Source organism: the organism of the source record quoted next, unplaced genomic scaffold (genome assembly GCF_019419815.1).
Source record: "Pyrus x bretschneideri cultivar Hongxiangsu unplaced genomic scaffold, Pyrus_bretschneideri_v1 Contig50, whole genome shotgun sequence".
Taxonomy (NCBI): Eukaryota; Viridiplantae; Streptophyta; class Magnoliopsida; order Rosales; family Rosaceae; genus Pyrus; species Pyrus x bretschneideri.
In genome coordinates this window covers 1,448,270-1,472,032 of record NW_025999788.1, presented here as the reverse complement: position 1 = coordinate 1,472,032, position 23,763 = coordinate 1,448,270, and the positions used below count along the sequence as shown (strand labels likewise).

Genomic DNA, 23,763 nt, shown 5'->3' with positions numbered 1-23,763 from the left:
TGTGGATTTGCCGTGATGGTGATGAAATATGCATGGTGTGGGGCACCTTGATCAATAAAAACTAATACTAAAATATGATTTGTGTCCAGACTAGTGAAGGAAGACACGAACACTGTGCCTATAAAATCAAATGATTTAAATATATTAAATTAGAGGGCACGAAAATTGACACACCCCGACCTCGATATTCCCCGAATACCAGGATAGGCACGTGCTGGCCGACACCCGAGGGTGATGAAAGCCATTTATTGAGTACAAATACTGAAAACAAAGGATAAATAAGGTTTATAAATATAAAAGAATAATGAATATGCAAATAAGGACTGTGTTCAGAGCACACCTCTAATCTAGAACACTAGAAGAAAATAATATAAAATTGAATGAAACAAAGGAGTGGGTCCTACACCGAGAGGACTCGAAGATGCCGATGCGGAAGTGCCTGGACGTCGGGATTGTATGCCTCGATTCTAAGTCCTAAAGGGGGTGCAAAACAAACATGAGTGGACCAAGTTGATATATATATATATATATATATATATAAAATAAAACAGTTATCAATGTACTAACCCCTAGGTTTTATGAAAACACAAATATAATGATAAACATAGGTTTTCCGAAACCTAGCATGTCGTACAATGTCTCAAATCATAATTCGCATAAATAATAAACACTAGTGAATGTCCGATAACTCTTCAAGCCCCATGCCGGCTCCCCGTCTCTGAGCAGACTGTCAAAGGAAAATACACTTCAGGCCCCATGCCGGCTCCCTGTCTCTGAGCAGACAGTCAGAGGAAAATAAACTTCAGGCCCTATGCCAACACCAAACCGTCACCCGGGACGGACCGGATCTATCCCTACGTCCCGTAGCGGAAAGGATCACTAGGTAAGTACAAAACCAGTGAACATACATATATTGAAAGTCAACTTCATAGTATAAAGTCATGCATCATCTATACTATAAAAAGGTGTTCTAAACATGTTCTAAATATCATATCGTCATCCATCAGATATTCTATAAGAACATGGGTTATAGGAAAAATAGTAATAATTCAAACTAGCCTCAGTAAGCATGTTATCTAGTAAAACGTTTCATAAAACATAATCATCAAATCATGCTTTTCATGTATGCATTTATACTATCAAAACATGCGTTTTTAGAAGGGGTCCACTCACAGTACCTCGCCGTCGAAAAGCCACGTCATCTAGCGAAGAAGGAAACGCCACAGATAATCGCCCCTAAACACATAAAGGGTACATTTAGTCAAACTCTACTCAAACGACTGAATTTTGGAAAACGGACATCGGAAACGGGTTCAGGACGTCGAAATTAGCCTAGAAGGGGTCCCACACGAAAACCCAAAATGTCAACGGTCAAAGTCAACGTTGATCGGGTAAAGTTAAAGTCAACGGTGAACGTTGACCGGTCAAAGTCAAAGTCAACGATGACCGTTGACCGGGTCAACGGTCAGACCGGGTCCGAGTCAACAGGTCAAACGGGTCTGGGCTTGGATCCGGATTGGGTTAAAGGGTTTGGACTTGGGTTGGATCCGGGTTTGGGCCTAAGGGTTTGGGTTTAATGGGTTTAGGGTTAATAGGCCGAAGGCCCTAAAAGAAACGGCCCAAAGGCCTTTAAATTAACAAAACAAAAATAAAAAAATAAAAGGGTTGGGTTGGGCTGCCCAGGGTTTTGGGCTTGGCAGGAAAGGCCCAAAGGCCTTGGGTTTGGTGGTTCGCTGGATTCCAAGGAAGGAGAAGGCCGGATTTCGGCCGGAGAATTCTCAAGCTCCGATGGAGCTCAAAACTCAACCAAAACATGCCATTCAATATACCAAATTGAAGCCCCGAAGGTAAGGAATCGAAATATACCCTTGGTTCCCGTCATCGTGGTCGGAGTTGGCCGGAAAATAGCCTGGAAGCCACGGGTGTCTGCCGGAAACTGGGTAAGATTCAAATGAGTGTAACTTCTTCAATACTCAATGAAATTGGGTGAAACAAAAAGGAAAGTTGTAGTACTCAGCGAGACGAAGAGATTGATACCTTGCACGCCGGCCAACTCGCCGTGGTTTGGCCAGAAATTTCCTCGAAAGGGGTGGTGCTCGCCGGAAAACTGGGAAATATCTCCGAGGTGGTTTCTTCGTGATTTGACGTTTAGAAAAGAGCTATAGGTGTGGGCATGGGTGTGTGCGTGTGCGCGTTCTTGTCGGAGAAAATAGCACCGAGAGGGTGGATGGAGAAATCACAGAGGAAGAGAGAAGAGAGAAGAGAGACTTTTTAGAAGAAATAAAAGAAAGGGAAAGGGAAAGGAACCGGGGAACAAAATAAGGGGTGGGCCCCTTGGGCTCACCAATTAAGGCTCAAAAACAATTTTAAAAAGGAAAGTATCCCCCAAACTTTGTGAAAATACAAAAATACCCATTTTCTTACGTAAATCCCGGAACGGGTTGTTACAAAAATGTTTTTTGTGTTGTTGTAAAATAATAGAATTATAGATATCCGTAAATAATGACACAATTTTTGTGTTCAAATTTTAATAGGCACCAATACACTTTTGTTTAGACACCAACTAATGTGCCTTTTTATTCAGAAAGCACATTTATGATAGTTTTGTGTTCATTGACATCTAAAAGCACCAATATATATTTGTGCTCAATGAAATTGAAAATATATAATTTGTCTCCATTGGCACTAGCTGTTTTAGATTCCAATAGAACCTCACATAATAAAATCACTTCTCTAGAAAACATAAATGATAGCTCTAGCAACTGTCTGCATAGTATAAAGTGGTAACTTAAACAATTATGTATGTTTTCATCCTGCATGAAAAACAGAAGCATTCTAGAAAATAATTTCATCCTGCAAGAAAAATAATTTCATCCTACAATTCATAGTAAAAAGAAAAATATGGAAAAGTAAAAAGCAAATAGAAAAATTGATTAAAAATCCTCCATATATAATAATAAATCTAGTTTAAAACCCTCAATCATAGAATTAAACAGCCAGACACAAATACATATAGATCTAGAAAAATCAAAACCAAAATTTCCCCAATTTAGAGGTTGCAGAGTGCAGAGTGCGAATGTGCATGCAGAGGGCTGCTGGAGGCATGTACCTGCAAATTCAAAACCAAATTTAGAAAGAAAAAAATGATAGAAAAAAATTGAAAAGAAACTTTAATCCTATCAGATTGGGTTGAGCATACAAAGGTGATCGTACACTCTTAACATTCATCCAGAAAGTTTTGTACTTCCCATGTCCATCTGCTCATTGCTTTTTTTGGTCGCCACTAGCAGTGACAAAAATCCAAGGCAATGAAATAGTAGCAAATTAAAATTAAAGTTTCACATTCTGTGGATCTAATTAAAACTGTATAGTTTCACTCATTATTCATTGATTTTCGAAAGAGAAGGGAAATTGATAACTGGGTGTCTAAGCTTCGCAACCAAACAACGAATTGAAGAAGAAAATCCAAAAGACAATTAAAGAAATGTAGGGAAACAAATAAGTACCTTGTTGTTGCCTGAAGAACTCGATAGAAAACTGAATCTCTCTTTCCCCAATTTGGGTCCTGTTATGTCAGAGAGAGGAGATAGTTAGAGAACGAGCAGCAGATGATACTGAGAGAGTGGTCGAGAAAGGAAGACGAAGGAGAGTGGTTGTCGCCGTCGCTGGCAACCACCAGTGGTTGGTCGTCGAAGTCGGGGTGAGAGAGTAAGCAAAGGGGAGCTGAAGACGGCCGGAATGGGTCAGAACAGAAAACGGAGTGAAATAGGTTTTACACTTCAGGGTTTTGATATTATTTCTTCGGTATATTTTTATTTTTTATTTTAATACTATATGTGACGAATGGCATAACGTGGCCTTCTTTTTTGTTATATGATCAATTTTAAAGATCGTCACATATTAACATTTCATTCAGCGGTAAAATTTCCCGCCCAATAGTTTGTGGCGAATTCAAAAGTTTATGTGACACAAAGTATTTTGGTGTCCAATGAAAATTATTATGTGACGGTTTCTAAAAAAGCGTCACTTATTTTATCCAAATGTGATAATTTTTTGCGCGCCAAAAAAAATTCCGTCACCTAATCCATGTTTTCTTGTAGTGTAAATTTCGTTGATTTACACATTTCCATCCTATTTGCCTTCGATGCCTAAATCAGAAAAGTAGTAAAGAGAAAAAGAATGTACCTCGGCATTCTATAATCGCGATAATCACCGCTTCCAATTATATTGCAACTTTTCATTCAATTTTTCTTCTTTATGCTATATTTTGAAAATTCTTCTACACGTGATTTTTTATTTTTTATTCTTCCCGGTGTTGGAATTTACAAATGTACTTGCACTGTGTTATTGAACAAACATTGGAATTATGTCTCTTTACCTCTCGTCGCTGCAAACCAGAGTTACCAGCAAATGTTTCCGTTCTTGTTTCAAGTCTTTTTTCAGTCGTTTGCTTTTTTTTTCCTTGTCTGGATTTTCTCGTCTTCTGTGGACGTTAGATAAATTAGTTAGATTATCGCTAGTAAACAATAAAAACTTGGATAAATTAGAATTAGATGCCTCATTTTAGATTTTTCTAAATTAAACATCTGTTACTTTTCAACTCTTGATTAAAGTACTTTTACTTTCAATTAAACTTTATATTCCAGGTATATTCTTAATTTAAGTATTTTATAAATTCTTTTAAATCCATTTCTATGTAAAAAAAAATGCACTCAATAATATTCATTAATTTATTGCTATTTTTATGAAATCTCATCCCTTCCTCATTTAAGGATTCAATTATATCTACTGAGGTTCAAGATTAATTGGATGAAATATAGTTTTTCCAATTTCCAACTCAACATTTTATATAGATTATAAAAAAACAAGAGTGATTTATAATTAAAATTGAGATGTAGACTAGACTGTCTAATTTCATGCAACTGAAAATAAATTTGAATTTTTTAACAACTACTTATAGTAGAAACGTGAGCTAAGAGTTTTCACATTTTTATTTTTATTTAAAATGAGTCCTTATTCCAATAATTAATTATTAAGAGTTGAAAATATTTTTTAGTGCAATGTTTTAAAGTGAAAAGTTATCTTTTTGTTTTGGGTTACACAACTTACACATAACGTACCATAAGTTTTGTAAATACCAAAATAAGGATAATACAACGTACTAATAATTTGGTACGTACTAAATAAAGAATTGCATAACGTACCAAAAACAATATTTTATAACGTACTAAAATACTAATATGTACCCAGATTAAATTTATATAACGTACCAATAACGTACCAAATGCTTGGTACGTTATATTCAATATATCTGTTTGGTACGTTATATTTAATATATGTGCATAGTGGGATCCAAGGAAGAGATTGCTCGGATTTTGTCATATGTGGCTTTTACCTGTTGGCACATCTGGAAAGCCAGGTGTAACTTTGTATTCGATAACATGAGTATCTCCCCTAACCGGGTCATTATGTCTATCCTGAACTCGGTGAATGGTTTTATGGTGGCTACTGGTACTCCAGAGGGTCGCCCTCTATTCCGCCAGCCCGCTGGTCTCCTCCTTGCCATCTTTTCATGAAGGTGAATGTGGACGCGAGTTGGGAGGCTAACTCTAAGAGCGGCTTTGCTGGATTTGTAGTCAGGAATCACGAGGGGAATTTTGTGGCTGCTAGAAGAGTGCAGATTGGTGCGCCTAGTGTGGCAGCAGCGGAGGCTTCTGTGATTTTGCTTGGGTGTGATATGGCCAAATCGCTGGGGTTGGACAGAATCATTGTGGAATCTGATTCCAAGGAGAATATCCTTAATTTAGCTAAGGCTTCTTCGTCGGGCAGCTGGGAGGCTTTCCCCTTTATTTCCAAAGCTTTGCGCCTAAGGGGGTCCTTTCAGGACTGTCGCTGGTCTTGGGTTCCGAGATCAGCCAATGCGGCGGCGCATAAGTTGGCGTCGAGAAGTAATCCGGAGATGTGCGGCTTTACTTGGGTTAATCACCCTCCATCTTCGCTGGTCCATGTGTTGAACAAGGATGGGTTACCCTGTCCCCATTAATTTTTGGTTTAGTAGGGGAGGGGGTGATGCCGAGTTCTTGGCGCTGCGTCGTTTGTGTTTGCCCTCCTCCTCTGCTTGCTGCTTTTTGCTTTCTTTGTTGCTTGCTCTCTGTGAGCTTCTGTGTTTGTGTGGCTTCGGCCCTGGTTTCAATGAATGCCAGTTCTTCAAAAAAAAAAAAAAATTACTCACAAAATCAAATAGATGTTGTAATAAATATTTAGCTCATGTGTGGTTGTGTAAACACTAGGTAGATTGAGTTTTGGATTAACTCTTTATTCTAGTGATTTTTTTTTTCATATTTGACTTTCTATTACTTTTTTCTTTTTTTGAACAAATGATAGTATCTACTCTAAGGGGTGACGGAATAGGCTAGCATTGATGTGGTTCAGATTCACCTTTGGTAAGAATCAGACCTAAGATAACAAGTGAAGAGGAATATCACTAGACTGTAGTACTAAATGGGACATAATTGGTAGTTGCTGTGAAAAAGAAAGATAATAATATATACGGTGATATGTGACATTTGAGAATAATTCATAGGCAAAGGGTCCATCGGAAAAGACGACCATTTTCTATTACTTATATAAAAATACGCGATAGCACAGACGTCGGCAACAGCGGCGATTAGACTATCAAGAAGTTTATCGGACTTCATCAACGAGATCAAAGCTGATCAGAATGTTCTCTTTGTTCTGGTCTTGGTGAGTATCGTGATCCCAACTCTTTGTTATTATTAGTTCAATTTCTCTGTTCGAGTCACTGCAGAGTTTTCTGTCACTCAAAAACAGGAGTCGCTTCGGCTCTTCATTGTTCAGCAGCTGCACCAGAAACGATTTGATTTGATTACGAGTCTTAATCTGTTTGAATAATTATATATATTGTTTGGCTGTCTGCTATACAAATTACCACAAAACAAGAAAGATTTAGTGCAAGTAAATAAAACTATAATTCTCTCTTAATTAATGCTGCAAAATCTGTGTTGGGTCAATAATTGCAAGCTATTTTTTCCGAGAAACAATCAGATTATTGGATCTAAGTTGCTAATTGTTTTAATTTTGAGGCTTCAATAAAATCAGCACCCACAACTGGAGGAGTCAAGAAGCCTGACCGCTACCGCCCTGGAATCGTCGCTCTTCCGTAAGTTTTCAACACAATATAGTTCAAATCCTCTGAATCATGTTCTTGAATTTTACAATTATGTATCGTGTTCTTTGCATTTCGTTATCTGAACTCTATTCGTTGAATTTGGTTACCTAAATCGTGCCTAATATTTGATGTGGCCAGTGGCTTTGTTGTATGGCTGGCTGATGTGATTTGGGAGTGTTTTTAGTTAATGGGAGACAGGGGACAAAGGTGTGGGGCAGCGAACTCAAGTGGGATTAGGAATTTAGGATAGTAGAGTATTTGCTAATTTATAGGATTAGAAGTCTTCCTTTAGTTTTGTCTTGGTGTGATGAAAAAAAAAATGGGTGAGTAATTTTAACTCCTGTTTAAGGTAATAACATGTGAATTGTTCTCAGGTATATTGGAACTAAATTTTTCATGATGCTCTTTCCTTTTCTTCTCAGTGAAAAAACATACTAAAGAAACAACGTTATGGTGGTGGGAATAAGCGTTCTCAGGTATGTATGGATGTGTCATATGAATTAGGTGGCTGGTGTTGAAGCATCAGTCAATAAAAAATAGATAGGATCTCAGATATTATACATTAATCCATACATAATGTTTTTGTTATCCGCCCTGCATCAAGGTGAGAAAGGCCTTCTTTATTTCCGGCTCAATTATTAATTGAAAACTCATTCATATTTTTTCATAGAAATTCTGTCATTATGCACTGCTGTTTAATTGCTCTTTTTGGGTTTTCTAGCCAAAAAGTAGGTTAGTGTATATTTATTTAGCTCCCCTGATTTTCTTTTTTAATTTATTTTTTGTTTATTTTGTTAGGTGATGCAGTTTGATCGAATCAGGTTGAATTGAATAATCCTTGAAGTGACAAGAAGGAGCTGACTGAGCAAGTAATAATTCTTAATTACTTACATGTTTTCATTTTAATTTATGATTTGATTGCCCCTCATAGAAATTTCGAGCTCCATAATTGTTGGACCATTGATGTGTTATGAGTATTGATTAGTGTGTAAATATAGTGTATGGGTGTTAAGTAATTCAGATGTTATAGACGATCTCAGAAGGGAAGGGGTATCCCTTTCTTCTTTTTTCTCTTGAACTCTCTCTATCAAAAAACTAAAACACGGCCGCCAGTTTTCTTATCCTTTAATCGCCGATCTCCTCATGTTTGCCTCAAGCCAGCGAAGGAATCAGGGGAACAGAACCCAGACTATAAGAGGTATATTTTCACATCCCTAAATTTTTATTTTATTTTATTAATTTCAACCAGATCTGAGAATTTCTAAGTCATGGATCTATGAATAGTGTGTGTTGAGTCTCTGAGCATCTCCATTTTTTTTTGCATCAAATGGTCTCTGTAGTGTCTCTGTGTGTTTGTGCATCCATGTATGAATATGATCTCTGCAAGCTCATTATTGTCCTGGGAAACCACCTAAATTATTGATTCCTTGCTTTCTACGTACAATGTTATCAAGTTCTATTTTCAAATTTTCTGATTTTGGGGTGGAGGGAGTGCTAATATAGTAATTTTCAGGTATTTTGTGTCTTTTGGGTAACTTTGTGATATGCAGTTGATTTTATGAATTGATTTATGGTGGAATGCACTAACATAAGTTATTGTTTTTGTTAATGCAGATGACAGAAATTGACCCGAGTTCAAACTGAAACAATATGATTATATTGGTTATGGTGAGAACTCAGAACCCTTTCTTAATCTTTCCTGTTTTTGGAATTGAGAAATTGGGTTAATTTTATGATGATTCACCGAGAATTTGTTAATCGCTTTAATGCATATGATATAGAGTTTCTGCTTTGTAGGATCTATTTCTGGTCTTTAGAAATTGCTTGATTTGGTATTGTCAAATGGTATATGAATTTCCATGTTCACTTTGTCAGTATGTTGTTGTAGTAGTTTAATTGGATGCGATATAAATTGAGGTGTTGACATGAAATCGGACACAAGTAGTTTTCCTTGATTTCACAGGATAAAGTTGTAGTTTGATTTATGCTATAAATGATAACCAAATTAAGTTGAATGAGTTGTCACAATCAGAGACGGCTGATGGCATTTTGAACTGCTCAGATGCAACTGAAGTGGAGAAGGATAGCTCAGTGGCTTCCTAAGGTGCAATGCTACTTCAGAATGCTTTAGTTAAGAAGCCAGCAGAATCAAATGACAATCTTGGGCCAAGAAAGAAATCATTATCTGATATTGGGAACCTACTGGTATGCTTCATTATCCTTTTTGAACCCTACTTTATTTTTCTTAAAGAACTAAAATGTTTTATAGTGAGTACTTTGTTCTCTGCTCTATTAATTTTCTTACCCTTATATGGGACTGTTTGCGCTTCAGAAGTATTTTTTTAAGGTACTTATGACTCCTAATTGCTATTTTGCATTCAAAATATACTCTATTGCTTGCTTGGGTTTACCCCTTGGAGCATTTCATTACGTTTCTCCTTACTCTCTGACGAAAACAATTTAAACCCTATATAGGTGAATGTAGACGCTGCAAAACCTGCCTTAAAGAACTGTAGATGCTGAAGACAAAAAAGAAGCAAAGGATGCATTGTAAGCTTAGGGTTGAGATATGGAAGAGAACATTATTCTTCATTTGCCTACGCTTTTTACTACAAATTTAATTTATATGCTTGAAACTTACAGTGTCATATCATAATTCAATACGAATATATTTGGATTATTGGATAAGCATCGGCCAATTGGAAGGTTATTGACTTTTCTTATAAAGAAATCAAAGTCATCTTCTCATTTTTAACGTTGAAGATTTGGTTGCATTTTAATATTTATAGGCCAAGATGAAAGAAAAAGATTAGGCTAATTGTTTATGAACCCCTAAAATCTATAGTGACCTATTGGAAATTATATGATATTTTAGATGTCCTAAAGGTTAACGTGCCAAGTCATTATGCTGGCACTATTCTGTTTTAGTATTTGTTGGATTAGAATGTACTCATTGTTTTAAGTGAGTATTATTTTTGAACTCTTATGGAGCTTCTTTGGCATGGCAAGTTAAGTTGCATATCCTTTTTTTCGTTAACAGAATTCATTATCTTGCTATATTGGCAATTAGCAGTGTGTGACAATTGGTAAAGTGTACGAATAAATGTGTGGAAGTTTGAATTGTATAGATGAAAGTGAATTTTAACAACTCTAACAATTGAATTTGTAACACAGTTTAGCAATTTTTTTCAAAAACTAACTATTCCTGCCACATACTCAAGTATTGTCTTCTACTTTTCTACTTTCCCTTTTCTGTGTTTTCCCCATGTAGTAGGCTGATTACATGAAACAATGAGTATAATACTGATAATGCAATATGATCTACAAATGAATGGTTTCTTATAGCATGCATATCCATATGTAGCAAGCAAAGTTTCACTTAATTGGTTATTATATTTGATTGAGTTAAACTTGAATTTCTGGATTTTGACTTTTAGTTTGTTTCTCTGTTGCAGAGTTGGCTTCATTTCATTCCAGTGACTCTTTAAATAGGTCCAAGAACTCACTAAATAGGTAATTGTCTTATATCTTCTTCTCTCTTTGTGTTTATATTTATTTTTCCTGAGTTGTGTTCGAATATGACAAAGAAGAACTACAAGGGCAGCTAAGAATATCCAGCAATCCATTACCAGTTGAACAATTAATTGGCCATATATCTTAGTACAGTTAGGTCAGGTTTTTGGGGATGGTTGTCTCTCTATATATGTGTTTCATTTTCTCTCATTTTGGGTATTCTTCTCTATAATGTGTATTTATTCTTTGTTTTAAGGTCAGTTGCCTATTTTTATTTTATGTTTTTTATTGTGGGTTTTCAATTCGTTAATTTGTGACTCTGTTTAGATTTTAATTTCTTCTTTCGTTTATGATTAAATTGATGTTGGGTTTTGGTTGTTGAAAATATAATGCTTAAGCTTCTTGGCATTTTTCTAGGATTTTTAGGCTTTCAGTTGCAAGGGTAACAGAAAACCCTAAAATCCCAGAAATCGGTATTGGTATTTGTATTAATGAATTTCCATTTCTCTCCCAAAACAATTTGTTAATTGAAAATTGTTTTCTTTCTGCAGAAGGTGGTAGTGAAATTGGATTTACATAACGACAAAGAAAATAAAAAGGCCTTGAAAGCAGTCTCCAACCTTACAGGTATCAATTTTTTCTTTTAAGCATGTTGGTTTAATTTGGCTCCGTGAAAAACTTAGAAAATAATAAAAATGTAAAAACAATTCTGAATTATTTTTCATTCATCAGGACCCACTAAGTTCTTTGTATTGGTTGAGAAGTTAATGAAAATTTGTCAAGTTTTATGTTTTTATGTATGCTTATTGTGTATAAAATGATCCGTGTCTGTAAAAATTGAACCTTTGGCTTATTTCTATTCAAAAATGAAGTTTTTCGATCTGCTTTTTCATATTGTGGGATGAGTGTTTTGTACAAACTTGACCTTTGGCTCATACATGTGTAAACCTGAGGATTTGGAGTTGTTTTCTCTGTTGGTTATGAATTTTAGGTGACTAAATTGGTGGTTTCGTATATTAAGTTAAGTTACAAAGTAGATTTTTCCTTCGTTTTGGAAAAGTGTGTAGCTGAGATTATTTTGAAGTTCCTGTTCATTACAATATTATGATTTTGATAAGAGCTTTGTCTACATGTTTTTTGTTGAGTAATGGTTTACTTGGTTAGAAGAAACTCTTTGAGGTTATGTTAAAATCTATTTTGTGGATGAATCTAATTAGTTAAATTTGTCAGGTTTAAGTTATGTAAGAAATTTAATTGCAAAGTTGAGTCTTTTCTTTTCTGAGTTATGTTAATAATTCTACCTAATTTTTTTGTAAATTCATGGTTGGGTTTAAGTTATATTATTAAACATGGATCATTCAAGTCTCAGTACAACTGGATGTTTGTTTACTTGCACAAATTTTTTGTGCATAGAAGTTTGTTTCTGCTTCTCAGGTTCTTTGTCCCCGAGTTTATTAATTGTGTTTTTCTCTATTCATTTGGGCTGTCTCAGTGATTGAAGATCTTAGTCAAGGTTCTTTCCCAATCATTTCAAGCTAGATTAGTTGATGAGTGATGCTCTTTGTACTGGTGTGGTATCATTGGTGCTCACTTTGTATTTTTCCAATCACTATATATCTGCTCAACTCTTGGGTCAATTATTTGCCAGTAGGAATGTTTAATTGCTTGATCAATGATGTCGATTCAATTTGAAGAAGAAATAGTACTTTTGTTCAATAGGGATTGAGACTCACATATGAGTAAGATGTCCCAATTGTTCATTGATTCTTAGGTGCTATGTCTTTTTAGTTGATTTGTGTAGAAACTATTCATGCCTATTGCGCCTAATACATTCAAGTCCCGCAGCAACGCGCGGGCATATTTTCTCGTTTATCCTACAATACTAGTTGCATATGGTTCAATTTTAGTAGGTTGAGTCTGACTTGTCCTAACTTAATTCAACGCGCTATTCGATACCTAAACTCAAATGTAAATTACTAATTCCTATTGGATTGGATGTTGAGTTTCTACTTATGTGTCTTGGTTCGAAACTCTCCCTTTTCCTCAATTAATGTAATAGTTTGGAACTCTCCCCTCACTCTTTAATAATAGTAATTTTTTCTTTCTAAAAAAGGACATGATAGAATGCATGTGAGGTAAGTTTTTTTGAGGTCGTGATTTAGAAAGGGAAAATTGTTGTGTGGTGCTGTTGGAAAGTTAAATCTTGTATTATGAGAAAAGTTTGGTCTATTTTCAATTAGTTTTGGAGTGCAATTTCAACTTTTTTCATGTAAGAGAAAGAAAAAGTAAACAAAGGGTCAATAATGAGTGATGGATTGCCCTGACATTCTTAGTCAACCAACTACGTCTCAAATTCAAACCCTTCTCCCTTCACTAGTGTAGATTAGTAGAGTTTTGTAATATACTTCAATATTTTTCTTTCTTGTGTTTTTTGGGAATCTACATTTGGATCATTTCGGATGTTTGGTTAACTCATTTCTTTATATTAATTTTCAATTACAGGTTGGTACTTGGTTGCTTGACTTCTAACCCTTTTGTTAGCTCATATGAGTAATTGTGTGCGTGTTGTATTCTCTTTTGTTGTGATGAAATTTTGTTTGAGATATGGATAATATCTAATACATTTTGGCCTCTACTCCCATTCTATTTGAATTGTTAGCACCGTTCACATACAAATACAAATCGGAAGATTTAAATCCTGGAACGAAGGGTTAGTTGATCTCAGTTCTACAACAACTTAGACATTGATTAAAACCACAACATTCAATAATCGAAAAGCAATTGCACAAATTTAAAACTACAATTACCTGATCTCGGCATCAGCTTTGGCAGTGTCACTTTCGGTATAAATCTTATAAATCTTAAAACATGAGACACCAACTGTTTAAAATATCGAAAAACAATGTCAGAAGTTAATAAATCACCTCCACAAGAACATAAAACCAGCAGAAGAACCAAGAATTGCGGTTCCACACCACGGGAGCACGTCGAGTTTTCTTTTCCCACCGGATTCTGTCCTATGCCGAATATTGGCTGAAAAATTAAGAAAACCAAGCAGGGTTTCGCAGATGACAGAACTGATTTCATCCAAAAGATAAAACCAGAGAAAGAAATCAAAGAAAGTTAGCCGGGAATGGAAAACCCTTAGGGATTTTTTCGGACCTTAGCAGCCAACATTTTGCTTCTCTCTTGAAGTATCCTAGTGCTCTGCCGATGATCCAATTTCTAGAAAAAACAGAGAGAATTTCAATCAATTCAAGATAATATTCAAGAGAAAGCAACTTCCACAAAAGAAACCCATAAGTAATTCAAATTTCAAAACGCAGCCCTAATTGAATTGATTTTTTGAATAAACTAGAAAATATGTCTGCGCGTTGCTGCGGGACTTAAAGGAGGATGTTTACAACATAGATTTGAGGCATATGATCCCGACATCAGGACTCTACAACATAGATATTCTTGAGTCTTCTCAGTATAGGTATCATTTCCTTGTTCATATCTTTTCTTAGTAATCCTTCCATATTATTCTTAGTAGTTATATGCTCTGAACACGATTCCGTATCGGTTTTTATCTTTCTAATTAAATATTTTATCACTATACATGTTTTTAATGGCTTCGTCACCTTCATGTGTCGGCCAGCACATGCCTACCCTGGTATTTAGGGATATCAGGATTGGGGCGTGTCATTCCGGACCACTCAACGGAATCCAAATTAGGATATGATTCTGGACCACTTAACGGAACTGCAGAGTAGAAATGATTCCGGACCTCTCAACGGAATCCGAGTGGATACGATTCTGGACCACTCAACAGAATTGCGAAGTATAATTCATATCGAACCACTCAATGAAATCCCTTCTACTTGGATGTGACTATCGTGTTGTTATTGTATGTGACAGTCTCTACTTGGATGTGACTATCATGTCGTTATTTACAAATTTTCTAAACAACGAAATTGTTATTAAAAGTCCAAAATTGTCATTGCCACTCTAGTCGCTTTCTTATTTGTTTTTTTACTAATGAGAAATACAGAGATTTTTCTATGAAAATTTCTGAATTCTAATGAAGTCGTGTAGGAACAGATGATAATGAATGCATGATGGGGATTATTAGCCGCGGAAGTCTTGGCACACCAATTAGTCTTTGGTGGAAAATCCAATGGCAGTGGAGACTTTGAATGGTGAGTCTCCTCCAGCATCTGTTAGAGAGCAGAATTGAAAGGGATTGGAAGAGAGAAGAAATAGGCAATTAGCAAAGCAATTGACTCATTGAGGATGATTTTTTATTTGTGGTAATTTTTTAAGGGCATTTTGATATAGATGCCTCAAATTTGAATTTTTTTAATCAAACATCTATAACTTTTAAACTTTTGATCAAATATTCTTCTACTAATTTTTAATTAAAAATTATGATTTTTATTGTATTTAATTAACCAACTAGTTCAGAAAATAATATCACAAATATTCTAAAATCACCACAAACATCCTATCTTATGTTATCATAATTCAGTCAAAATGAATTTTTCTTATTCAAATAATTTGTTGTCTTAAATTCTAAAAACACATAAACATCCTATTAACATAAAATTATGAAATATAACATGCACTCCAGATGCTATTTCTAACTCCTTGTTCCTTGAGATCAGAGTAGATACAGGTTGCTTTTGTATACTCAGTTCTAACCTTTGGCCTCCATTTTTGGTCACTCACCTCTAGCGTGTTGTTTGTTTGCCTTTCTTCTACCTGAACAGTAAGTAGAATTACCACAGAGATGATAGTAATATTTGAACCTCCGTACCTTCCCAGAGGGTTTTTACTCCTGCTCCATAGTTCAGATTTAGCAGTAGGTAGCCTTCCTTTAATTCCATTCACTGTGTTAGGTGACTTTCTATAATAAATGCCCCCAACCCCTTCCATAAAGGCTTGGTGGAAGAACAGCACCAATCCCAACACCCACACCCCAAAACACCTAATCAATTCGGAGAAACCAACCCCCAACCGAAATAACTCTCCCAACCCTACCAAGATTAACCACCAGTCAAACCACCCTAGAAAACCAAAGAAAAGAGAAATACAGAAAACGGGAAACCAAACACACTCCCACACGGAGAGAAGGAACACTCACCACGGAGGGCTCTCACAACGGAGAGAAAAAAACTTTTTATGTGGTTGCCCAGTTGGTATCTTCACTGGCGTTGAAACAAAATGATTTTGTGAGTAATTTGTAGTCAAGTTGGGAGAGAGAAATGGAGTGATTTTTCCAGAAAAAGAGAGAAAAAAAATGTGAGAGAAAAAAAAAAAAAAGGGCGAGAGGATGATATGAGTGAAAAACGAGAGAGAAAGAGAGGGAAGTTAATGAGACCTGTTGGACTCGCGTGGCGCGTCAGGTGTTAGGTTCTCGTAGGGCTCCCACAATGTCTATAAATCTGATCCCATTTACAAATTTAGTTTTACCATCCCATTCCAGAAGGTATCAACTTGAGCCGAAGAAAATGGCCACCGAATCCATCGAGGTTGAAATCGTCGATACACAAACAGTTAAACCATCCTCCCCAACCCCTCAAGACCTCAGAAATTTTAAGCTCTATCTTTTGGATTTATTTATGCCTGGAATTTACATCAAATTCCTTCTCTTCTATCCCAATGTTGCTAGTACTACTACAACTCATACTGCCAAGGCCATTAATGACAAATATCAGCATCTAATAGAATCATTAGCTAAAACTCTCACTCACTACTACCCTTTCGCAGGAAGAAAAAAAAGTAATGTCGCAGTCGAATGTAATGATGACGGAGCCCAAGTCGTGAAAGCCCATGTCAAGTGCTCTTTATCAGACATTTTCGAACGCCCAGATCCAGAGATGTTAACACGATTGCTTCCAACTGGGGCTGAGTCCACAGAAGCAGAAGCAGGCCCGCGCGCATTGCTTTATGTACAAGTCAACTTGTTTGAGTGTGGTGGAATGGCAGTTGGGTTAGGCTTTTCACATAAGATTGCTGATGTCTCAACTGTATGCACATTCATCCATTGTTGGGCAGCAACAGCCCTTCAATCCAACAAGGTAATCCTTCCCCAATTTGGCGGTGTTGCGTCTTCTTTTCCACCCCTAGATTTCCCCCTCTGGGAGTCACCATCCGAGAAGGAAAAGCCCGTAACAAGGAGGTATGTGTTTGATAACTCAAAGATTTCCGTTCTCCAATCTGAAACATCCAGTTCACTTGTTCCAAAACCAACAAGGGTAGAAGCCGTTTCAGCACTCATTTGGAAATGTGCAATTGAAGCATCGTCAAAGTCGTCACCAAACACGTTGTGTTCTAGTCCAATAAGGCCATCCACGTTTCGTCTAGCAGTGAACTTGCGCAAAATGGTTACGCCGCCCTTTCCAGATAACATGGCTGGGAATTTTTCTCTTTCGGCTATAACAAAGGCTGAAGAGAGTACTTCCAATGTGTTGGATTTAAAAGACTTGGTTGTTAAAATCCGGGCCGGGATTGAAGAAATGAAAGAAGCTGCTACAAAAGTATTTGATCCTAATGAGGCAATGCAAGTGTTGACCGAATACCTGACAATCCCACTGAAAGATCAGGAGATTGAAACTTATTACTGCTCCAGTTGGTGTAGGTTTCCTTTCTATGAAACAGATTTCGGATGGGGAAAGCCGTCATGGGTGAGCGGTCCTAGTCTTGTAGTAAAGAATATGTTTCATTTGGTGGACAAAAGAGATTGCAAAGGGATTGAAGCATGGTTGACTCTCAGCGAAGAGAAGATGGCATTATTTGAAAGCAACATGGAGCTGCTGGCATATGCTTCTCTGAATCCAAGGGTCACCTACTGAGTTTGGCACTTGGTAGACAATAATCCTCTTCTCTCCTTGTCTTTAATTTTGTGTTTTCAATAAATAGTGGATCACTGGCTTTTGGTGATAGCCAGCTTGTTCCTCTAGCCCAATAAGAAATTGTGGGAATAAAGTAGCGTTCGAATTGAAAAGTTTGAATGGTCTGATGATGAGAACTGGAACATGTGGGAATTCTCAAACATTGGCACGCTGATATGTTCGTGATGAATTCTCAAACATTGGACATTTTTCTGTTTTATTTGGTTTAAACTCTAGATTTGAATTATATTTTTTAGAGTTTTTATCACAAATAGTTTATGAAATTGACATAACTCATTATTTTGGTCATGTGATCCTTAAATTGACTCACACACATCAATCTGGTCTCTGTTGTTAAATTCCATTAAGTTTTCTATTAGTATTGGCTCAGCCATTAATCGCAAGGAGGCCGCCATTTCCTGTTGAAAGGCGAAATCATCATTTGCCTTTCCCTTTTCCTTCAATTTTCGGAGCTTGTTTCGTCCCATAACCCTAGGTATGGAACCTTCACCTGGAGACGGATTTTCTACCCTTGTTTCTTGAATGGTAGGAGATCCATCTGCAATTGAGGATGCATTTTCGAACACTGGCGTAGGCCCAACACTTTGTTGAGGTGGATCTTCAAATAACACCCACTCTTTACAAATTTCTTAACAACCGCGATGACTAAAGGGTTTGGAGTTGTCCTCCTCCACTTGACGTACCTATAAAATATAATTACAAAAATTAAAGAAAATTAATTTATGAAATTAAATATTTAAAATAAGTTGTAAAAACATTTACTTCGTCGTAAAAATTGGCTCCCCTTTCATGTATGATTGGGATCCTTAACATTGCTTGGCTCCTTTTATGGATTGGAAATAGCCTAACCAAATGGAGCAGTGTACACAAACGAAATTTTACTACATAAACCCTGAAAGTAAAGAAAACAAAGAATAATCAAAAGCATACACCTACACCCACCCCTTTCCATGACCCTGCAAACCATGCCTTCAACCCGTCAGATTGACACCGACATCAACCCTAGGCGCATAAAGACTAAAATACCCCAAGATTTTTCCGTCCGTCAGATTTGTATTGAACCAGGAAAAAGGGTAATTTTCCCTAACCTCACTCCAGGCCCAAACACAGCAGCCCAAGCCCATTGTTTTCTGAGAAGAGGAGCCCAAAACAAAAGATCTAGTGGCAAACGGTTATTAATTCAAAATTAAAGATCTAATCCATACCCTAGATGAATAGTGCAATTCAAAATTTAACATCAGACTATAATAATGAGTGACATGCTTCCAATTACTTGAATATGAATTTTATTTTCATATACTTATGGGGCTACATGCCTCACTTTCATATTAGATGTAACATCCCACATCGTCCAAGTAAGTTGATCTTCTAAGCTTTATATGTATATTCTCATTCTACCTAGCACAAGGCTTTTTGGGAGCTCACTGGTTTCGGGTTTCATCGGAACTCCGAAGTTAAGCGAGTTCGGGCGAGAGCATTCCCAGGATGGGTGACCCACTGGGAAGTTCTCGTGTGAGTTCCCAGAAACAAAACCGTGAAGGCATGGTTAGGGCTCAAAGCAGACAATATCGTGCTACGGCGAAGTCGAGCCTGGGATGTGGTGTTGGCCAACACAACTCGATTCGGAGTCAAAGTGGACTTTCCGGGTACATCCCACATCGCCCAGGAGAATGGATCCTCTAAGCCTTATATGTATATTCTCATCTCTACCTAGCACGAGGCTTTTTGGGAGCTCATTGGCTTCGGGTTTCATCGGAACTCCGAAGTTAAGCAAGTTCGGGCGAGAGCATTCCCAGGATGGGTGACCCACTGGGAAGTTCTCGTGTGAGTTCCCAAAAACAAAATCGTGAAGGCGTGGTCGGGGCCCAAAGCGGATAATATCGTGCTACGGCGGAGTCGAGCTCTGGATGTGGTGGGAGCTCAGGCGGGGATGTGACATTAGACGAGAACTAAATATCAATGGACTAATGTCCCGTTCTTGTTATAAGATGAAGGGTCTCATAATCACATATAATTTAATGACATAATAATAACTAAATTCATAATGCTATATTAGAGTTAGAGGATATAGATGGTCACATATTATTAAGTATATGGTTTGTAATTTAATTAACATGTCGTGTAGTGGTCTACTACATATTTAAAGGAGTAATGAATAGTCATGCGGTGATGTAACGCCGTTTTCAAGATAGAACGCGGTTCGTATGTATGATGAATTAATCTGAAGAATGATGCAATTCATGGTCTGTGAAGTAATAAGGATTATATGCTTTGCCTCTGAAACCGAAACATGGTTCAAGCTCCCCTACTTGTAAACACACCCCAGCAACCTCTCTCCCCACTTTCCAAACTTTATGGTCCGCCACCAGAAACTTGAAATTTGAAAATTTTCATCTGAAACTTGAAACTTGATGAGCTAAATCTCACGTAAAAAGTAAAAATTTAACAGAGACAAAGAGGTGAGACAATAAAAAGGTGGATGCCATCTAGATGATGGTGTGAATGGTGGCTATGATCGAGGTATGGAGGGTGGGAAGGGAAAAATGGTTTTTCTTTCATGTTCTGGATAAGTGCTTCCTTACAAAGCACAAAGCAGGTGCTTTGAGAAAGCACTTCTATGACTCAAAAGCACTAGTTTTAACCCTTACCAATTTGAAACATGCCTGAATTCATCTAGTGAAAGCACTAGTTTTGGAACTTTATTTTTGGTACAAACTAGCGTACAAGCATCAATACAATGAGTGATCAACCAACCTCTTGCAATACTCATCTAAGGAATTAAGGACTAGAGAAGGTTCTTTTGTGGGGGGTTACAAATTACAGATGGATTCAAAGATGCATATTCAAGCAGCTCCTCATTGCTTTCAAACATGGACATGTCTTCTTCGTTGAAAGTTAAGGACGCTTCTATTCCATCGCCATCTCTTGCATCCAGTAAGACAATTGAATTCTTGGAACCAACACTAGAAATGAAGACCCATGATGGCTTTCCCCAACCAAAATTGGATTCGTATAGAGGAAACCTGCACCAACTGGTGGAACTATAGCTGTCTGTATCATCCTTTTTCATAATGAGGTTCACATTCTCCATGAAAAGTTGACAGAATTCCTCCCCTCTAACTCCATTTCTATATTTTTCTTTAAATTCCTCAATGCCCTTCCTCAGTATAGTAACCAAGCTTCGAAGATCATGATCATGTGCTTCACTGCTGGATTCTTCCGTCTTTGCTGCAACCAACCCCACAACATTCCCTAGCAAATCTTTATCTGCCAAGGTCTGCGCAAGTACTTTCCTCATGTTCACTGTTTGACACCATGAAGAGGGCCTCACTGAACCCAAGTTTGATCTTGACGCTTCCTTTGCACATTTCCAAATGAGTGCGGACACTACTTCAACTCGTGTTGGATTTGGCACGCTGGCACTGGCAGCTTCGGACTTGAGAGCAGCAATCTTTGAGCCATCAAACACAAATCTCCTCGTCGTACACCTTTCTTTAATATCAAATTTCATGTCTCTAGTTGGAGTTGGCGCTGGCGGTGAGTTTAGGAAGTCTAGTGGTGGGAAAAGAGAAGATGCAGCCCCAAATGCTACAAGAGGCACCACATCAATAGTTCTTGGCGAGCCGAGTGCAATTGCAGCCCAGCGATTAATGAATTTGCTGAGTGTGGAAGCATCCGCCACCTTATGCGACATATTGACTCCGATTGCCAATCCACCGCATTCGAAGAAATTGGCCTGGACTTGTAGAAGATGACTTGTATGATCATTTGGAAGCAATTGCCCTAGCATTCCAAGATCTGGTTTGTCAAAAATCTTTGACATGGGACAGTTGACTTGGGCTTCAAGAAACACAGCCCCCTGGTCATTGCAACAGATTGAATCATTAAACTGGAAACTTCCTGCAAAGGGATAGAAGAGAGTGAGGGCTTCAGATAAAGATGTCTCTAGAAGCTCGGATCTTTCCGTAACCAAAGATCGGTGATTGATATCATGGACCTCAAAATCATCACCGTTGTTGCAGATGGGGTAGAAGAGAAGTAGTGGGATGTAAATTGGAGGAACAAGCTGATCAAAAAATGAGAGGCTATTGGTAGTTTTGAGGTGCGGAGGAGTTGGACAGGATGGACTAATTGTTTCCTTGTGAATTACTTCGACCTTCACGTCAGAAGCCATGATCTTGCTCCCCATTTGATTTCATCACAAATTTAAGAACCCTCCATATAAAGACCCAGATTCCCCTCACAACAACTGCTCCGATGCAGGAAAAGTCAACTTTATTCAGTTATCAATTTCTTGTATCTGAATATTCAACTGAGCTAATCTCTAAGAAATATTAGCAAAACTCGGAAAGTTCCTCGGGTTGAATGTTGACCAAGAAATACAAATACACAAGCTAGCAGTCAATGGCTGTGCACTATATCTCTCATTTCCACGAAGCATCGTCCACTAATTATTTAATAGTCAAACAGAAGAATATAAAATCGAAATGACCCGGAAACCACACGAGGTATGTTTGTGCTGCTTCATCTTAGTTTGAGTTGCACCCGATAAAGTTGCTCTGGGGTTTTCACTAATATTTAAAGGAGACGCCATATGTGAATTAATCGAATCTCAAGTTTCATTTATATACCATGCTCCCTGTTAAGTTCGAATCTTCCCTTTACTTATTAAAAAATAAAAAATAAAAAAGGATTGTTATGAATCCCAGAATTTATCCACGTGCTATTAGCTAGTTCAACCCTTCAAATTTTAGGCAATACACGCAAATAAGAGTACCTCTTTGAACCAAATCAACCCTTCAGATTTACAAAGAAGAGTACCTTCGTTAACCAAATCAAGCAAATTTTGCTTGGGTCATTCAAAAAGTTGGAGAACGTGACTTTCCGTGCATGATAGGGTCATTCAAAAAGTTGAGAGCAGCAATCTTTGAGCCATCAAACACAGATCTCCTCGTCGTACACCTTTCTTTAATATCAAATTTCATGTCTCTAGTTGGAGTTGGCGCTGGCGGTGAGCTTAGGAAGTCTAGTGGTGGGAAAAGAGAAGATGCAGCCCCAAATGCTACAAGAGGCACCACATCAATAGTTCTTGGCGAGCCGAGTGCAATTGCAGCCCAGCGATTAATGAATTTGCTGAGTGTGGAAGCATCCGCCACCTTATGCGACATATTGACTCCGATTGCCAATCCACCGCATTCGAAGAAATTGGCCTGGACTTGTAGAAGATGACTTGTATGATCATTTGGAAGCAATTGCCCTAGCATTCCAAGATCTGGTTTGTCAAAAATCTTTGATATGGGACAGTTGACTTGGGCTTCAAGAAACACAACCCCCTGGTCATTGCAACAGATTGAATCATTAAACTGGAAACTTCTTGCAAAGGGATAGAAGAGAGTGAGGGCTTCAGATAAAGATGTCTTTAGAAGCTCGGATCTTTCCGCAACCAAAGATCGGTGATTGATATCGTTGACCTCAAAATCATCACCGTTGTTGCAGATGGGGTAGAAGAGAAGTAGTGGGATGTAAATTGGAGGAACAAGCTGATCAAAAAATGAGAGGCTATTGGTAGTTTTGAGGTGCGGAGGAGTTGGACAGGATGGACTAATTGTTTCCTTGTGAATTACTTCGACCTTCACGTCAGAAGCCATGATCTTGCTCCCCATTTAATTTCATCACAAATTTAAGAACCCTCCATATAAAGACCCAGATTCCCCTCACAACAACTGCTCCGATGCAGGAAAAGTCAACTTTATTCAGTTATCAATTCCTTGTATCTGAATATTCAACTGAGCTAATCTCAAATATTAGCAAAACTCGGAAAGTTCCTCGGGTTGAATATACAGAGATAGTTCTCGGGTTGAATGTTGACCAAGAAATACAAATACACAAGCTAGCAGTCAATGGCTGTGCACTATATCTCTCATTTCCACGAAGCATCGTCCACTAATTATTTAATAGTCAAATAGAAGAATATAAAATCGAAATGACCCGGAAACCACACGAGGTATGTTTGTGCTGCTTCATCTTAGTTTGAGTTGCACCCGATAAAGTTGCTCTGGGGTTTTCACTAATATTTAAAGGAGACGCCATATGTGAATTAATCGAATCTCAAGTTTCATTCATATACCATGCTCCCTGTTAAGTTCGAATCTTCCCTTTACTTAT

The 23,763-nt window shown here is 37.4% G+C and overlaps 2 protein-coding genes and 1 long non-coding RNA gene across 4 annotated transcripts; 1 reads left to right on the top strand and 2 right to left on the bottom strand.

The window, feature by feature from the left end:
* Nucleotides 1-11,092: 11,092 nt before the first annotated feature.
* LOC125470617 lies at nucleotides 11,093-14,072 on the bottom strand. Its single transcript, XR_007252918.1, has 2 exons — nucleotides 13,865-14,072; nucleotides 11,093-13,735 (listed from the first exon to the last, which is right to left on the bottom strand). It is a non-coding gene; the product is annotated as an uncharacterized LOC125470617 (long non-coding RNA).
* A 1,933-nt stretch (nucleotides 14,073-16,005) lies between these two features.
* LOC125470526 (stemmadenine O-acetyltransferase-like) lies at nucleotides 16,006-17,690 on the top strand. The gene has a single exon (XM_048569721.1). It carries the CDS (start codon nucleotides 16,117-16,119, stop codon nucleotides 17,536-17,538), a length of 1,422 nt encoding a protein of 473 aa, XP_048425678.1. The 5' UTR covers nucleotides 16,006-16,116; the 3' UTR covers nucleotides 17,539-17,690.
* A 2,572-nt stretch (nucleotides 17,691-20,262) lies between these two features.
* LOC125468007 (BAHD acyltransferase At5g47980-like) lies at nucleotides 20,263-23,373 on the bottom strand. Of its 2 annotated transcripts, XM_048569723.1 has the most exons (2): nucleotides 22,544-23,373; nucleotides 20,263-21,069 (listed from the first exon to the last, which is right to left on the bottom strand). In XM_048569723.1, exons 1-2 carry the CDS (start codon nucleotides 23,259-23,261, stop codon nucleotides 20,384-20,386), a joined length of 1,404 nt encoding a protein of 467 aa, XP_048425680.1. In that variant the 5' UTR covers nucleotides 23,262-23,373; the 3' UTR covers nucleotides 20,263-20,383. The 2 variants fall into 2 exon arrangements, with proteins under 2 accessions (XP_048425680.1, XP_048425679.1); XM_048569722.1 differs by lacking the exon at nucleotides 22,544-23,373 and having other exon boundaries at nucleotides 20,263-21,959.
* Nucleotides 23,374-23,763: the final 390 nt, after the last annotated feature.

What these genes read in the sequence shown, in the direction of transcription:
- LOC125470526 (XM_048569721.1), top strand. Translation starts at nt 16,117, where the DNA reads ATGTCTATAAATCTGATCCCATTTACAAATTTAGTTTTACCATCCCAT.
- LOC125468007 (XM_048569723.1), bottom strand. Translation starts at nt 23,261, where the DNA reads ATGGGGAGCAAGATCATGGCTTCTGACGTGAAGGTCGAAGTAATTCAC. An exon ending in AAGGTGTACGACGAGGAGAT is followed by an intron (nt 21,070 to 22,543) that starts CTGTGTTTGATG and finishes CGACGAGGAGAT; the next exon opens with TTGTGTTTGATGGCTCAAAG.